A 19,245-nucleotide genomic window follows, 5' to 3' on the forward strand; every position below is an offset into this window, starting at 1 on the left:
TCTTAAAATAAACATGTTACCTCCACTTGTTTTGCTTTTCATTAAGTAGCACTGGCGCATGTGATTCACTTCCTGCGATTATGTTTTAATGAACCAAAGAAAAGCAGTAAGGTAATCATAGCAGCATCCTGTCCCAACTTTAACAATGCAACTCACCGAGCGCTGACATAACATGCATGACGTGTCGTGCAAAACCACACCCACTGTGGGCAGATTATCATGCACAAACATCTGTGATGAGAAAACCAGGTGTTTGGGTGAGTCTCAAGCCAGAGCTTTGTGCTTCCGCATCATTTTAAACCTGAACACATCTCTTTAATATTATGTATGCAACAGAAGCAATATGCTTACTACTTGGAATAAACACAGAGGTGACAAGAAAATGTGTTTGTTTGTGACAAGAATGTCGTACTGGGGTCTGGGTGACACACACAAATACACGCACACAAGCACATGTGCACGCCTCTACAGCAGGTGTTTTCTTCATTAAGAGAAAACGTTTCCAAGTAAATACTACCACCTAGACCAGTGGGACTGTGACAAAGCTCCTGAACTACCCCGGCGAGAACAGTGCGGAGTGTTGCTAACGTCACAAGTTGAATGCATTGCAATGTAGAATCAGTAGGTCTGCCAAAGCTGTTGAAAAAATTGACAACAAATTCTGTGTCTGCTCACCTCAGAAAAACAAACCTCCTTGGAATAGGCCGGACACTTCCATTTATTTGTAATATTTAAAATCAGTAGAAGCCAAATCAACAGTAGAGATTTTGAACCAACTCAGACAAACAGCGTTTTATTTTTTAACCACGGTAAGGAGACTATAAGAGGGACACTGTTATATTTAGAATTGTTTTTATGTTTGAGGTTTGCACATTTCATTTGATAACAGTGACACGAATGTGCACTAAAATAAAAAACTCTGCCTGAATAAACATGTTCAGACATCTGAAAGTGTTTTAGGTGTTTTGTAATGTTCCAAACCCTCCCACATCCCCTGATGTCACCCAGCTGTTTTGAGTAGACATAAAAGGCAAAACTCACCCATATTTTCTATCAGCACACTAACTAGTTATGTACCGACTGATTATGTACAAATGAAGCTTCATGAAGCATTTGTGATATTTTTGACTCCTCTAGATGGCCTTCTTTGAACTAAGAGTGCCATCTAGAGGAGTAAAAGATATCACAACTGCTTCATGAAGCTTCATTTGCTCACCACATTACCGATGCATGATCAGTATATAAAAACATATGAGGTCCTACCATGAGTGAGTGTCTGTTGCCCGACAGCAGTCCTGTCCCATAGCCGCTTCCCAGAGATCCCATCGCTCCGTTGTGTGTGTGTGCAGCCCCAATAAGGTTATGCATGTCACTGTGCCCACTGGTCATGGCTGTTGATGGGCCTACAGCATGGCTTCGCAGTACATGGATGGCATCATCCAAACGCTCCAAACGGTCCTCGATGCGACTTTGCTGCAGGTTCATAAACGGAAGACGAGTTTAGAAACCTGACAATTTATCGTAATTTTGTACCAAGTATACCAAACAAGCTTCTTAAATCAGCTCAAAATATTTTGTTTACTGTGTAAGATTTTCTGAACCAATTTTAAGTTGAAAAAAAGCTGTTGTTGGCTTTTGAAGCTTTTTCCTATTCTCTGAAATGGAATTGGTGAAAAGGTTTTACTGTGAAGGTGTGCATACCAGCGAGTGCAGTGGAGCCTCATAGTTTGGCGACGATGCTCCCTGCCCGCCGTTTCTGGACCAGACAGCTGAACTGGCGGCTTGGAGAGAGGGAAACAGGAATTTTCAGGATAGGATGCCATTAATTTGAAAGTAATGCAGATGAGGTATGAGTATAACAGATATAGTCAGTCCATGACCGCTTAATGATTTGCTGATTTGTAGATAGTATTAGAATTATTATCTTTTTACAATCAATAGCTCTTATGTTCTTCTAGATCTCATCGATTCTGACCACGAGATAGTGGCACACAATTTACTCTGATTTGAAATTTGAAAAAGATGCATGACGAAAACCAACGAAAACATAAGTTGTCTGCACCCGCCTAGTTTCTGTTGCCAGGGATTTAATGCCATCCTCTATTATCCTGCTTTTAAAAGTTATAGGTAGCAATTGGAATTTATATATTTGGGCATGATTATTGATGTATAGAGGTAAGTTGTATGCCCCAGTACATTTGAACATTTAAGACACGACCTCAGGCTCCCCTGGCATAGTGTTACTTCCATGATTGTATTTTCTTTCCACAGGACAGTTATTGAATGTTACACCAATTGCTGAAAGCATTGCAAGACTATAGTTTTCTCTTCAAAAAAATTCACTTTGGAACTTTTCTACAATTCAAGCCATCAGGCGTTCTTCTCATTAGCCATTGGTGAACTGCTTGATGACATTTTATTTCCTTTGTTTTCATGGCAATGATTTGGACACTTATTTTGTGTTGGTTTGAGTCATTATAATGTATCATAAATAACTAATAATAAACTAATGGCATTCCTTCAAATGTAGATTATGAATGACATGTATAAAAAAAAGAATGGTTTTGCTAAACAAAACCTCTACACGTAAGAGGTCTTGTGATGTTGGAACATAAAAGAGAGAATGACAAAAAAGACAAAAACAAAGCATCTCGTCAGATCATGCAAATGTCTGTGAAAACAGCAGAAGTGTCTGTCTGATTAGCATGGGTCCTCTGCAAGACAAACACGCTTTGTGGATCTATTTTGTGTATTATTTCACTTTCAAAAGGTTGTATCCAAATCAACAGGTCTCATTAGCTGGTAGAGTGAGATGAGAGACACTTGTTGAATTTACATTAACATGAGCCTTTGAGAGATGGCAAGCTTCCACAGCACTGAGTGTGAGATTATTATTCTTCAGTTCAAGTAGCCCACAACTTCATTTGAAGGGGGGAATCCAATTAAATTGCTGAGGAACAACATTTGAATTGATAAGGATAATTTAAAGTCTCCAGTTCATGAAATGTGGAAGGAAATTGCAGTACCTGGAGACAACACATATAAAAGCACGGGAAGGACATGTAAATTTCACACAGGAAGCTAGTAGAGCCTAGATTGGAACCCCAAACAATGGTTGTTTGTATCTGATTAATTTCCCATTTTTATATTGATTGTTTATGTTACTTACACATCTAACTAGTAGACAAATTGGTAAAACATCTTAAGTTGGAAAGCACAAATCAGAAATTGCCATTGCAATGTCGGATGAAGTCCTAAATTTTGTTCCAATTCTTATTCCTTATCATTCATTTATTATTGCTAAAAGAGAGTCTCGGTGTTGTCTCACTAACCTGAGACGACATTTTATTCATAGTTGCGGGTTTCCTGGCACTGCAATGTTAGTGTCTGGGCCATCACTAGTTTCTGCCTTAAATATTTACTGCAGCAGTATACAAAACATACAATTGTCTATAGTATATCAAAATGGGCTGAAAATCCAGGAAAATTAGTTTTGAATTTTGTATCACAACCACACAGACAGAGCAAAACAAGAACAACAAAACACGAAGAATGAGATACCACACAGGCAGGTAAACATGTTTGCTCTCAAAATGCTGCATGACAGACAAGTGTATTAATAATTTACAGTGAAAGGAACAATTGGGTTTGAAGTTTACTTAGTGGAACTCACTTGCCTTTAATCTAAATGTATCCTTAAATCTCTTTTATTTGCCTTGATCCATTTCTTGTACAGCACTAGCACTGCTTCTTATATGATGAGTTGTTTCCTGTCTTATCATTCCTGTCTTTTACCTCGGTCTTGCCTACATATCGCTGAATTCATCTCATTAGCCCATGTATCCCTTCTTCTTTATTCTCCCTTTGCCTTTATTTAGATCACATGCTAATTTCCACATGCTAATTAATATACAATCACCTGGGTATATTCATGTGCAAATACAAATATCTATTAAACGCCAGGGTAAATTGTTTTCAGTCTAACACTGTCAAACACCCTTGCAGCATTATTAGCCTTGAATATCAATTTGCATGTAGTTTGCACTAATAGGTTTCAATTCTAATTTGTAAAAAGTAGAGTGACTTTGACACGATCATAAACACCAATTATGGTTATGCAAGTAGGAGCCCAACCGGCTATAATAGTGAAGAGGGGGAGAGAGGGAGTAAGAGGGGAGGGTGGGGTGTGCTGCTCACAGAGCCTGTAGGTTTGTGAACAATTTGTCAAAGTGGTGCTCGTAATTAAAGCTATCTCTCACAAAGCTCGGAGGAGGAATATAAAACGATGTACGTCAGTGCGACAATTAGAGACAAATTCAACACAACTATTATTAGGAGTCATTTTTCACTTTAAGCGGAAGGAGGAAGCGAGGGAGAGAAAAGACACAAACAGGTAAGCTGATTGTATGCTTATTGTTTTATTTGATGCCAATCTTGTTTGTATCTGATGGAACATGATTAAACAAGTTCATGTCAATTACAATGGAGTTCTAATACTAATATAAAAATAAAGACTGAAACACGGTTTCTCCCTTGTCTGGTTATTTGTGTTGTGATGTCGCTGGTGTGTAATTGATGGATGTCAGACTTCACGTGTCTGTCTACCTGTGAGGGTGGGCGGGGAGCCCACTGGAGTTGAGGGATTGGATGAGTAGCTGTTGTTTGTGTGGTCTGGGGAGTAGATCTGAAGACAAAAAAAGAAAGATAAGTGGATTTTAAAACCTGTAAAGAATAATTAATTAAGTGTATAATTATATTATAAGATTAACGAGCAACAGAATAGGTCTGTTATAAGGTCGTGTGTGTTTTTGTGCTTAACTTACCGATGCAAGTGCTTTCCCTAAGGCGTCTCCTGTCTGAGAACTACTGGTTGCTCCACTCTGTGCTCGGTTAGCTGTGGCATATACAAATACACGCACACACACATGAACAGGGGAGGATGAAGGATAAATTCTTGCAAATAAGGATGCTACTACATTCAAACTAGCAACATCCTTTGTGTTACCTGAAAAAGATACATATGTACGTTACAATTAATAGGTCTGCAAAACCAGAAATGTTGCTGTTGTAAGTATAAATGAATAAATGTGAGTATAAATTTGTATATAGTCAGTTATTGAATTTTGTCACAAAAACACTTTTTTTTTTTTGCACTACACTAAGCTATGATTTTGTATGATAAGGTACTATGCAAATAAAGTTGAATTGGATTGAATAGGCCTCAACTTTGTAGACTTTTCTAGATTAATTACTTTGTGCTGATTCTTGGTTTGCCCGTGTTTTTTTTCTTCTCACACATTATTATTATTATTATTATTATTATTAATTACGTTTTGGTTTAGTATCCGGGAACTATTTTCTGAAATGTCAAAGCTTTAAAGGCCAAACTTAAAAACAAAATAAAAATATCTCAAAAGTATTATGTGCTGGAAAAAACTAAAGACATCTTTGTAAATCTGCATCATAAATAAGCTTCGGGACACATACAGCCATAATTGATTAAAAGAGGCTGTGAGCCAGGTGTTTCCAAAACAATTTTGTTTTATGTGAATAAATGATGAAACCAATGACTTCAATAACGTTTTTTTCTTTGCATCATAGTGTCAAAATGAATTGAATTCAATTGCATTGTGCAGGATGCAACGGTGCTGAATCACATCGCATAGTGATTAGGTGGTGAATTGTAATGTATCAAATCGGTAGTATCTTTATAGTATCAGGTCATTAGTAGTATTGAGATACGTTTGATATTGGCCTCCGACCGGAGACGCACAACCCATACTAACGGCAATCCTTGGTGGAGGGTCTCGGTCCCTAACCCTCACAAATAGCAAGGATTGACTGTACTACTAAATCTGTTTCACACACTTTCAGTGTGCTCATGCCAAAAAGGAAGGATGTGACCTCAATGTCCCAGATGAACTTCCACAAAACGCACACACACACACAAACACAAGAACACTCACACACACACAAGAACACACATACACAGGCGGATAGAGTTTGACATGCTCACAACTCATATCTGCCGATAGCAGATCCCCAGATGGAAAGTTTACGCTCATACACACAAGTTTGATAAAGGCTCACGCACAAAAACATACAGTAAAGAGCATTTCATGGCAAATAAATGCATTAAAAAGATTGGCAGCACGGTTACAGACTAAGAGAAGATATACGGAGAGTGAGACGGGAACAGTAAAAGGAAGCAGCATATGTTTCAGGGTTAAAGCCTGTCTCACTCGTGCCACACTACTGGCCTAGTAAACCATCTGAGAGATTACCAACATAAACCTCACACGTGAACTTTGATCTGGACGATGCAAAATGTAGAACATATGCAAGGGGAAATCGTTTTTCATAAATGAGAGATTAGAGTCGCAAAGGAGGAGATGAAAATGGCATTTTTCTGTCTGCCTACCTGATCTCTTCAAAGAGAAAAGGGAAATGTGATTCTATTTCCTGCCTGCGTGATTTATCTCAGCAAAAAAAAAAGAAAATTCTATTGACATGACAACGTTGAATGAGTTTCAAGTTTCCAAGGTACCTTAACTCATTGTTGCTTGTGTAAAAATGCTGCAAAAAGAACCTTTGGGGAAGTAGAAGTTGTTCCTAACACAAGAATGAACTCTGATGTTTAACAAACAAATGTGTTCACTAAGCTGGCCATGTGCCTTATCAATTTAAATCCAGGGGAGACACAATAACTGTATAAAACAGAAATCTATTAGTAGCCCTTTTTTCTTTGTCTTAGACACAAATTATTTATTACGTTGGCAACACAGCACACGTCCGTCTCACAGCTCAGAGGTGCGGGGTTCGATTCCGGCTCTGGCCTTTCTGTGTGTAATTTGCATGATATATGCGTAGATTTTCTTCGGGTATGCCAGTTTCCTCCCGTACACACACACAACATGTACATACTATTCTTGTTTCCTTCCAAATTACTTACACTGAGCTGTGCGTGCGCACGCATACTCGCGCGCAATAACTTCCTGGAATGTTGCAATGTTGCAGATGTCTTCCCATGAAAACAAACTTCTTTAAATCTGTTTCTTATTGCTTTCCTATTTGTTCTACTGGACTCAAAGCAATATGGCATGTGAGCATGCGAGTGTGAGCGTATGTGCGTAGATGTCAAGATGGAGATATAATGGATCTTTCTCATTGCAATTAACTCTTACCCATAATGCTGTCTGTGCCGTTGGTGGGAGCGGTGGAGCAAGAGGCGGTGCTGTAGTGATTGGCCCCGCTCCCGGCTCCTCGGTGGAAGCTGGACATGGGAGGAAGGCTGGAGTTGATGTCTGCTGATGAATGTGCTGGGTAGCTCTGCACAGACATGTCAACAAGACAGGAACTCATTTGATTAATAGAGCAGGCATGTAAATATGAAGTTTCTACAGCAAAGTGAAGCTATTTCAAATATGTAGCAAGTAACCAGTTGTAAGTTCTTAACGTTTTCTTGCCTTGTGAGAAATTGTCTACGTTGAAAAAAATATATATTTTGTCGTTTTGAAGAAGGGCCACAAACATAACATTCCTTTGATTTGTTGAGTTTAAAACCAAATGACAACATGAATGCAGAAAAAAATAAGCTGAACTTTTTCAATTATATTCCTTCGTAGATCCCTTTTTTCACCAGGCAGAAACGTTCTCTTTAGTTCACTTGACCTACTTTTGATTTTATTGGACCAGTCAAGTACCTGCAGTGTGCCATGACAGATCATCAGATGTCCCATGGAGAATTATTCAATTTCAATATTTGGTCTTAAAATTAAGATATATTTACAACCAAAATGTATCTTTTGCCACCAATTTGGATCGACAGTCACAGCAAATATTCATCCACTATAATGCACGATTAACCTGCCATTCTATCCACTTATTCAGAACAGGGTAGGACGAAGATTCACACTAATCAAGTTTGTGAGCAAATGATTATTTTTGTGATTTTTTTTATGTTCGGCAGTGTAAGATTTTTAGAATATGTGCCTTTGCTCAATAAAGATAGAAAAATACTACCCAAACAGAAATATGCTAAAATGTGGAATAGGAAAATTCCAAAGTGAACCAAACGGTCTTTGGTGCAAATTGGGCTTAATGGGTGTTTTGAATACAATGTAAGCTATGTGATGATTAGATTAGTGTCTGGAAAACTTCCGACAACTATTGTAATGTCAATAATATCTCGGCTCACCAGTCTGTCGTGAGGGTGAACCCCGCAGTAGGAGGAGCTCTGAGAGGGGCCATGGGCAGAGTTCCCCCCTCCCAACATGCTGCTGTGGTAGCCCTGTTGGCTTATATTGCTGCTACTGCTGCTCCAGTGGTCCGCGCTGTGGTGACCATCTAAAGAAGTGTCAAATAAAACGTGATTAGAATTATGGGCTTCTTGTGGTTTCAGGTCAGTTCAATCATCTATACCCAAAATACTATACACAAGAAAATACAAAAAATAACTGAGGCTTACAAAGTGCTTTTAACCTTAAAAGCAGTCTTCTGTAAATGTGCTCTTAAAAATGGTTTGGGAATTTTCCATGGCTGTGGCGATGGCAAATTTAAGCAAATTTCAATTAAAGAGAATATGACATTTGTTTCTACAGTGAGCATACCTGGCATAAAGAATGAGCTTGGGAAGCCAGAACTCGTTGGTTTGGAGTTGGGATAGCCCGGTGAATCCCTGTTGTAGTCGGCTGTGCTGGCAGATGGAGCGTATACCTGCAACAACAACAACACACAAACATCTCAGATATAACCACCGCCACACAAACAGTATGTCTTTCCGGTTGGGTGATGGCACATGATTGACATCGCTTGTTCCTTGAGGGAGGCTTAATGATACACATTTTCCTGGGGCCTATGCCTCTTGTACAGAACATACACTCAAGCCTTTATCCTCCGTCCGCCAATCAAGCCATCCATCAATTTTTGACACCACTTATCTTGTTCAGTGTTAAAAACAGAGCCCTAATGCCAAAGGACTTTTGGGTGAAAGCTGGATAACAACCTGGTCTTGTCACGAAGGAATCACAAGCCGCAAATTTAAAAATGACTGTTGACATAGTAAGCGAGTGAGAAATATAATTTCAGAATTTTTCACTTAAATATTGCTGAATTTCATAAACTGATGAAATAAATTGATTAAATTACCTCTTCACAAAAAGGTAATAGTAAATTTTAATCCATAATTACATATTTGAAAGTGGCAAGCTTGAATGACTTGAATATAATATATACAAACTCTTTTCATAGGAATTTTCTTGAAATGAATTGCTCATAGTAGAATGGTATTCACATAAATTTCTTAAGTATTAATATTTATTATTAGAACGATGCATATATGATATTTTAAGCCCTATACTATTAACAATGGTGTAATCACAAAATGCAATAAACTGTTACAGGGTCAGTGGCAGAGATAGGGCAGGGGTGCATAGAGGCCTTGCCCCCCTTTAAAATACACTTGGACCACTCCAGGTGCAAGGCTAGATAATTCACATTTGGGTATTTTCTAATTTTTCCAGGATTTCTTTCCCACTTTTCCTCGTGTCCCTGTAGGGAACATACAAGGAACGTTTCTCAGCGTTTTCTGAATAATTATTTTAGGGTTTGTAAAAAATTGAAATGTTCTTGGCTACTCCAGCCCCCAAGAAAAAACAATCTTAGCTCCGCCAGTGTACACGTTCAATGAATACACACTTACATAAATACCAGAACAGGAATGTAAATGTTATCTGAAGTCTTTCTGAGACAAGATACATTGGTGAATGCCTCATTGTTTTTGAAAAGCGTATAGTGGGATCAAGAATCTTTACAGACTGTTTATGTCTACGGACTGTGTTGGACTGAACGTTTTTCCCTCACAGTGGGGTTTTTGTGCATGTACACTAACCACACTCACAGTGAACAGTTCAAAAACAATATAGTGTTTAACTTATGATTTGCTTCAAAATCCTTTTGAGAATAACCATTCACTTGACCCACCTGACCCAACCATTACTTCTGACAAAAACTGTGTTTAACAAAGCAGTCACAACACATTTCTCCCCTCCCCTTACACGGACGGACGGGCCTGGTTTGATGTGCAAATGAGGAAGAAAGCTGTGATTTTCTTCTCAGAGGGGGAGCAGCAGCAGAGAAGTCTTACAACCAAAAATTCAGTCAAATGTGAGACTCTGTGCCGAAGTAGAGGCCTGTTATCACTCAAAACAGGTGACGTTCTTCCCCACTAACAGCGGCCACATGAGAAGACAAAGGGGGCTCCCTATTACATTCCTCTGCTTGTGCGTGTTTGGAAGTGCGTGCGTGTATATAGCGTGCAAACACTCAGCCATGACACTACCTCGTGCCGGATGACGCAAGGCCTGGAACAACTGTTAGACGCTCTCCTCTCAAAGTCCCCCCCTCCAGCTCTGACTGCATAATTCCCTCCAAACCATGAACACTTTTCCCCATAAAATAAATATGTGGTTGCTAGCATTTTTAACTTTTGAATGTTTGCATGTGAATACACAACAAATGGGCTACAGATGCAACAATGAAACACGGACACATGACCTTAAAATGAAAAAAACAAACACTTGGGGGCACTACAAAAATCTCTTGCCTTCCGGAGGATAAGTATTAAAAACAGAATTTGCTCGAAAATAAAACCTGCCAACATCTTTCCGTATTAAGAATCGGTCTCATTGTTGATGCTAAAACGTCTTGCTTTTATGACTGCAAGGGAGAACTGGTCTCAATTTATTTTTATTAGCTGCGTGGACAATGTTTAAAGGATAAACACTCTAATCGGAGGCATGCAACAGCTATACGTGCACAGGTGTATGTGTGTGTGTGAATGGATGAAACAAACGGCTCCATTGAGTTATTAATATGTGATTTCATTACGTGGCGTTGCATCAGAACCCTCTAGAGATGAAATTTGAAACATAAGCCCCTCTGATGGAAGCAAAGGAACAAAGTGAGGATTAGTGTGACCCTGACACCCAATATAACAAGCTTTAATCATGGGTCAAGCATGGCCTTGACACATCAAGGTATTGCCGGCATGCAAGGGAAAAAAGGAATGTCAAAATGTTGCTTTCAAATTGTGTTTCAAAAAACAGAATCTGAATAAACTTTTATCGTGAAATGTGATCATAGCATTCATGAGAGCTTGAAATACTACGACTGCTATTACTAGTAATGATAATTATGCTTTGGATTGGATGTCACAATTACAGTGTATTTTTTCCACTGAATTAATTATTTTACTTCAGTCTTTAGGTATTGTGTACATTGTCTGGCATTTTGGGCATATTGCATTGTAGAGAAAGCAACTATTTCTTGAAAAAAAACATCTATTTAGTCCATCCATCCATCCATCCATCCATCCATCCATCCATCCATCCATCCATCCATCCATCCATCCATCCATCCATCCATCCATCCATCCATCCATCCATCCATCCATCCATCCGAAACCTCTTTCCAGGCCTTTTTAGTTTCCATACAAACTAAAACATGCAACTGCTGTACAAGAATGGTGATGTTTGCGAACCAAACTCGAGTATATAGTTCCCATCTTGGTGCAGTTCATTTGGACAAGGTGTCAACGCGGCATAAGTCAATTGTTTAATCGACTGCCAGACAAAAACAACAAACAAACAAAAAAACCTTTGAACTGAATGGTCACATCTGCCTATTTACTGCAGTGCTTTGTTCAAACAGGTCTTCTTTTCATTGGGTGAACAATGTCCTTGAGTTGTGCTTTCAAACTGCAACCAGCCCCTTCAGCAAACCTTCCTCCATTTTATATTCTTGTAACCAATAGAAGCACAATGTCCATTTTTTGTGACACAATATTGTATGATTTAATTTTTTTACTGTGTGAACACATTGAACAATATTGTATGTATTTATTTTTTTTTACTGTGTGAACACATTGAACCGGGAGGACTACATTGTTCCAATTGATTTGGATCTGAGAAAGCCAACTACAGGTGTGAAGGCACCCTTAGACACAAAGCGGGGAAAAAAAAAAACTAAAAAAAATAGATGATAAAGAGGGCTGGGAAAGCTGCTGAATTGTTTTTACTTCCAACAATCACGTACACACATACAGGCAGGCACGCACATAAACACGCACACGGTCTGTAGTTGAGATTAGAGCTGAACTTGAATCCCCTCAAACCCCTTCCTCCTCTTCCCCTGTGAGAACTGAAATCTCTGATCATAAAAGCACATTTATTGACATAGTAAATGCCATTGAAAAAAAACACACAGACACACACGCACATACAGGGACTTGTTTTTGCTGCATTTTAAATATTTGAATTTATGTCCCAGAGACATATTTTCCCATTGAATATGCTGTTTCAACTGGTGACGAAAGGATGTGATTTGTGTGAGTGAGTTGGACATCCAGAAACAGGTGCAGAGTGTGTTCAAGTATAAAGAATGCAAAAAGACCCAATTACAAACTCTTTTCCAATGCACACACACCCACTCACAGCGGTATCAGTATTCCCACAGTAAGCGGATCCGAAGCCAGTCAGAAAGCTCTTAATAGTGTTGTCACTTCTTTCACAACTGGTGAGCTTAAGACGTCAAGGGAAAAAAAAAAAAAAAAATCTTAAACCTCAATGGAAACCACTCAAAACAACAATAATAGAAATGTAGACAGATTTATCACTAAGCATCACTCTTTAACTGCAGACATTTTCTTCATGTCTACCATTCAAATTCATGTCAAATCCGGTGTGATGAGTGTATCGAAAGTATTTAAAGACAAGAAAATGGGACATTCATAAATATTGCAATAAAGAGACACTATTATAATGCTGAATATGTTCAGAGTAAGACAATTGTTTTAACAGGATGTTTTTTGTGTTTGATTTTTTTCCTTAAAGGCTAATAAGGGTCTTGGGAAAAGTCAGAGACTTGCGACAGAAGCACTATGGAAATTCAAGTCAAGAGGTTTTTTTTACCCCGTAATTATGCAACGGAAGATAATGAAGTTAGGGTCCAGTCAATTACAAATGAATAAAAATCAACCAAAATGTAAAATTATTGACTGCTTAACTCCAGAAGGCTGAAAGCAGGGATGAGCATCATCACTGACCAACACCTGGTTTGCTGGGAAATGACGGGGAACCCAAAAAATGCGATAAATATATATCTATATCTATACCGTTTATCATTGTTGAGGAGAAAAAGTGTCTTGCAGTGTTTAAGAGAATATAAAAGTTTTTAAAAATCAACCTGTCTTTGCAAATACCCCATATTATAACATCTTAAGCAGCTAATGTATGTAAAAAATGATGGCTAAATTTAGCTGTTGCAGCTTTTAATAAGGTGCGTTTTGTAGTTTGGAATCAAGTGCTCCAGCATTGTTATTTTGACTGTGACGTCACCAATCCTGATGAACCGCAAATGCTCTGCATGTCCAGCATTTTAACAAAAGTCGGCACAAGAGCCGCTGAATGGACTTGAGGATTCAACCTGTTGCACTCCATGACGGACCAAGAATACAAAGCCTAATAAAAAACAGTGAAACCTGTGTTCACAGACCATCACAGATTGCATCAAAGCATCGCCCTAGGCGACGTCGGGAGAAAATAAAGACACATTCCACTGAAAACTGATTCCTCATGGGCTTCAGACAGCAGCTGTGTGCTCACTAATCTGAATCACAGGTAAAAACTAAACAGTTCCGAATGATGCCAAAGAGTTTCACGACAGTGACTGTCATGTTTGCATCTTGACAAATGACTCCTGTATTTTGGTCCAGAATTTGCTATAATACTACTGCACTGTACTGGAATACAATAAACACAAGAGGGTGGCGACAATACAAGAGAGTGGCCGATATCTGCACCGATATTTTGAAATAAGGCTGGTGTCGGTACCGATACCTGATATTGGTACTCTCCAAGTTCTACACAATACCACAACTTGAATAAGCATTCCAATGCACTTTTTCCTAGTGTAAGTTCGGAAGTGAGTTTTCTGAAATACAGCATTGTTATCAAGTTTTCAACTAACATTGCATCATTTTTGTTTTGAGTCCTGCTAAATTCTTTGTGAAAACAGAAAATGTTGCAAGTGCGTGTTTGAAACTGACTTTGATGTTCTCATCTGTCGTTTAGTGCTTAAAACACGCCACATCTCGATCTGGATTCGATTGCTCTGTCCTCTTTGGATATTAAATCTATTTATCATGAATATAGGAAATAAAATGTCTTTTTTTAAAAAAAAACAGGCAAAACATAGTACATTACCACATCCAGCACGTTACATGTAAATCAGGCAGATTTCCCTTCGTAACCTCATTCGCTGAAAAACACACACACATACACACACATATTTTACCACGCTTCATCCAAAGCAGATGTGCTGGAATGTGAACACTCAAAGGAGCAGTCACGAAACCTCTTGACAGACACACACACGCACACACACACACTCACTTGCATGCACATCCTGGAACACAAAACACACGTACACACAGGCCGCTGCACCTGCACCGAACCATTTTTTTCTCTTTGTTTCTCTCTCTGCAGCCTCCTGCCTGTCCTCTGCCTCTCATTCCTAAATGGCTGCGTTCTCTTTCATCCCCCACAAACATTTCAGCACCACAGGGGTACAAACATTGGCCATATCTGAATAGAAGTGTATTGGTTTCACGTACCATTGCAGGTAATGTTTTTTTTCGAGTTGGCTTGAGTATCTTAGGACACTGACCTGACCTATCTGTCTACCTGTCTGATTCACCCCCCCGACACACACACACACACACACACACAGACACCATAATTCTGCTCTCAGAACCAGACCTGAGGCAGACGTGGTTAAGTGACTCAAACGTGCCGCAGACAGATCAAACATATTTTTGGGGGGCTTTCTGTTTTTTAGATGTATTTTTATAGAGGAGATCTGAGCCACGGTCTCAGAGCCCTCTGAAGGTTAATTATGTCCCTGATTCAAAACACATGGAAGGAAAAATTGTGTGTGCACGCGTGTGCGTATGCGCACGTGTTTGTGAGAAAGCGGAAGGAAATCCCACCGAGCCGAGCCTTTTATTCTACCAACCTGCAATTGGGCTAATGTGAAGCAGATGTACACACACACACACACACACACACACACACACACATACACACATATTCAAGTTTGAGCATGGCTGCCTAATTGAGTCCATATGAAGGAGCCCAGAATGAGGAGGATTTTGGAAAGAAAAAGAAACAAATTAAACACAAAGTCAAGAGGCAGAGGAAAATTAAAGAGCAAGCGAATTAATTCATAAAAGTTTCAAAGGTGAAAAAAGTAAAATATTAGGTGATAGATGATTAAACAGGACAGGAAGCAATCAAATACATTGAGAGGTAAAGATGAAAAACACACTCATAGATTCACACATCTGCAAAAAATACGTGTGAGTAATTGAGAACATGTGTAGACTTCTCACACACTTGCGTGCACGCGCGCGCACACACACACACACACCAACACACACACACGCTCGTTCTATTCCCCTCTTCCTCTTTCCTTGTGGAGCTTCAGCTTCCTGTGGATTGATTAGAGCCCCCTATGGGAAGATAAGTGGACTCAGCATGTGTGTGTGTGTGTGTGTGTGTGTGTGCGTGTGTGTGTGTGCGTGCGTGTCTGTCTGTCTGCATGCATGCATCCGTGTGTTTCTAAGTGTTTGGCACCTGTGACTGAAGGGGGGGGTGAGTTAGAAATCAGTATGGGGGCAACGGAGCAAGAGCAAAGGAGAAAGGTGTCACACAAGTGAGAGTGAGCTCAGGAGAGCTAACTACGTCATGCAGTGGACCGGCCGGCGTGTGTATACGTGGGTTAGGAATTTAGCTTGAAATTTCACTTGATTTCAGCGAGTCTATTTCTGTTTCTGCAAACACGAACCCTGCACGGGTTCCTGCAACATTCCAAAGACATCTTATATTGATAAATTGTCCAAAGATGTGATTGTGCCCGCCCCGTCCGTCCCAAAGTCATTCGGGATTAGGTTTCAGCTCACCTGCCACCTGAGCAGGGATAGCATAAAATAACCAAATCTATTTTACTTTCAACTGAAAATAAAAACAATACAAGTAAAATGCTTGATCAAAGATCTCAACTCGCTTCTCCTCGCCTTCCCCAGTCTTCTCCTCTCTTGTGAGGCAGCAGACTGTTTATCTATTATTTAGTGGTGTTCTCCAGCACCACTAACCTATTTAGCAGCTCCTCTTCCATCCCCGCCAAAAGTTATCTGGGTTCCCTGTTGAGCTAACCGAGCAAAGTACAGAAACCCCAGCCCTTGATAAGCCAAAGGTAATATATTAGCATATTGTTTGAGTTGAAACAAAGGTTAAATATAAAGTCTCTATCAGGTAGAATAAAGACAATGTGGCATGTAAAAAATGGCTCAGAGAGAGAAAGACCAAAAACTAGGCCAAAAACTCCCAAATTTAAGCAACCTTCACAGATCTCTTAAAAGTAACTCAAAGAAGAAACAGAAAGCGAAAAGTAATTGTGGCGTGCGTTTATATTGCGGCCCACAGATGAATTCAAGATGGCCTTTTCTCTTCCCAACCTCCACAACATCAAAGATTCAGACAGCCAGTGACGTTGCACCATTTAAAATGACCACTAATTACACATATTAGCTCCAAGAATGTGTGTGTGTGTCTTCTGCTGCCTTCTCTAGATGTACAGTACTGTGGACTTGGATAAATATGACTTATGCTGATGAATATCTTACTTGGCTGGTCTCTTTCATATAATTTAAACAGTTTGAACAATTTCAGTTTCATTTTATTCAATGAAAACGTCATTTATTTAGTTTGTCTTTCATGTCCTTCTCAAATGTATCTGAACAACCAATAAAATCATTTTATTTTACAACATCATGTTAATAAACAAGAATTTCTGCCCTCGATACTTCCACTTTAGATCACACCTCCTCCATTCACTTTATTTCAACTCACAACAGAAGAAAGACAACCGTGGATAAATAACTTAATGTTTTGCGCAGATGATTGAAACAAAAACGTTTTTTCCCAGCATCAAGATTTATTGAATCACGCAGTTTAAGCTTTGTCAACCAAATTAACCATTCAACTATAAACTACTAAAATTTCTATTAATCCATTTTTGATAAATCTCACCCTGCTTCAGGTCAAGATGAACCCACCTAAACATTTCAACATATTATTATACATATAAATTTGTTTTTCTGTAGTGTCTGACAGACATCCACTCATCCATTTTGTTCGCGTGTGCGTGTGTGTTTATCTGTGTGAGATCATGGTCCTCCACATCATCTTTCTCAGGAAATTGAGAGGAATGTTCTCAACACACACACACACACACACACACACACACATGCATACACACAAACATGCACACACACGCATGCACACACGATTAAAAAGGTGGGGAATATGGAGGCTCATAGTGAACATAATGTGACTTTATAATGCCCCCCTGACACAGGAAATAGCCAGGGGTCTGGGAGTGTGTGTGTGTGCGTGTGCATTTTTGCGTGGGTGTTTATGTGAATGTCTGAGAAGCCAAATACCCATCAGAGGAAGGAAATAACGAATCACACTGTGGCTTTTCAGAGCACCAAAGGCTCCATTAAGCTCTCCCAAAAACATGGCAAGGTTAAAAATCTCTTCAGTCCTCTCTTGTAGACACATATTACAGTATAATTTATCAACAGGTGAATTCACATTTTAGTTGAGCTTCATTATGCTGTTTTTGCTCCAAGTAATAAATATGAGTATGTGTGCGTGCGTGCGTGCGTGCGTGTGTGTGTGTGTGTGTGGCTGCTTTTCCACATCTGTGTATGCACAAGTGTGTGTCTGAATGCCTTCTCCATCTGTACGAGTGAGTAACGAGGTGGTTTTGCATGTCAGCCGGCACACATGAGAACCTTGCTGACTGTGTGCATGTGTGTGTGTGTGTGTGTGTGTGTGTGTGTGTGTGTGTGTGTACATGTTTTTTTTGTGTGTTTGTGAATTCTGCTTTTCGAGCCGGAGAACAAAAACCCTTCTCCACAGGTGACGGCTATTTACAAGTCTCGTCCGTACTCATTTTATTAGGCTTCCATTTTCCTTTCAACCACCAGGACTTTTTTTGGCATAGAAATCACACGGAGGTTTTTTTTCCACTTCTGTTTCACCAATTTCCTTTGATTTAATCACTGCCACATGCTGATGACTGCCAGCGAATGTTTGCTGGAAAATTGCTCAATACACACACGCACACAAACACACACACACGCACACGCACACACACGGTGAAGTCTAGTATACTTCATACTCCTGCAATACTACCTGCAGGTGTTTTTTTTTTCCACTATTACTATGCTCGATACACACAGATGTGCATCGGGGCTACAGGGACTGTGTGTTTGTGACGGAGGATCAAAAGTTCAACATGTGTGACTGCTCCTTTAAAAATAGCCAAGAAGACATCTGGCCCATTTTGGAGGAATTTCTTTTCCTCCTTGAGGATCTTGACCTCATAAATACCAAAATTCAAGTAAGGAAAAGACAATTGGGCCTAAAACAAGACCACACAAGAAAAGTGTATGTGTGAGAGAGAGAGAGAGAGAGAGAGAGAGAGAGAGAGAGAGAGAGAGAGAGAGAGAGAGAGAGAGAGAGAGAGAGAGAGAGAGAGAGCTGCAAGCAAAAGAAGAACATTTTTCCACGTGTCACATTCTTTGCAAGGTCAGAGGTCTACGTTAACATTTTAACATCAAATGCTAGATTTTCAGAAAAAGTAAAGACATCCTGCAATTAGAAATTCTTCTCTTATTTAGCCCTCTCATCTATCTGACAATTTGCATTAAACATAAAACCATTTGAATGACGTAAATGATTCATTCATCCATCTTCTGTACCCCTTAATTATCGTCATTACGTTTATGGATGTGTTGGAGCCTACGCCAGCTGATTTTGGGTGAGAGCTGAGATTCACCCTGGGCTGGTCGCCAGCCAATCACAGGGCACATTTAGACAAACAATGATTGTCAATCACATTCACACCAAAGAACAATTCATTGAACAGGAGGAAATACACACAAGCACTTGGAGTGCATACGAGGATTCAAACCCTCAACCTTAAACCTGTGAGGAGGATTTGCTACCCACTTGTTCACTGCGCCACTTGATGTAAATTAATATTCAGCATATTCCTTGAGGTTGCTTAGATGCGAGACGTGAGTAAAAGGTCAAACTTGTGACCCTGCGATGAATA

The 19,245-nt window shown here is 39.5% G+C and overlaps 2 protein-coding genes across 12 annotated transcripts in view; both read right to left on the reverse strand.

Annotated features, from left to right (window-relative positions):
* Positions 1–19,245, reverse strand: part of LOC119131662 (lymphocyte antigen 75-like) — a 1,013,224-nt gene that overhangs the window by 652,872 nt on the left and 341,107 nt on the right. The window lies entirely within an intron of this gene.
* Positions 1–19,245, reverse strand: part of LOC119131718 (transcription factor 4-like) — a 121,376-nt gene that overhangs the window by 16,301 nt on the left and 85,830 nt on the right. For 10 of the 11 annotated variants that reach the window (XM_037266388.1, XM_037266377.1, XM_037266380.1 and 7 more), the window contains 7 exons: positions 8,610–8,715; positions 8,198–8,346; positions 7,185–7,329; positions 4,824–4,894; positions 4,606–4,684; positions 1,702–1,781; positions 1,264–1,473 (listed from right to left, as the gene is read on the reverse strand). In XM_037266388.1, the coding sequence (XP_037122283.1) occupies positions 1,264–1,473; positions 1,702–1,781; positions 4,606–4,684; positions 4,824–4,894; positions 7,185–7,329; positions 8,198–8,346; positions 8,610–8,715 (840 nt within the window). The remainder of the gene's footprint in view (positions 1–1,263; positions 1,474–1,701; positions 1,782–4,605; positions 4,685–4,823; positions 4,895–7,184; positions 7,330–8,197; positions 8,347–8,609; positions 8,716–19,245) is intronic. The other variant, XM_037266383.1, reaches the window with a different exon arrangement.

Source organism: Syngnathus acus, chromosome 12 (assembly GCF_901709675.1).
Source record: "Syngnathus acus chromosome 12, fSynAcu1.2, whole genome shotgun sequence".
In the NCBI taxonomy this organism is placed as follows: Eukaryota; Metazoa; Chordata; class Actinopteri; order Syngnathiformes; family Syngnathidae; genus Syngnathus; species Syngnathus acus.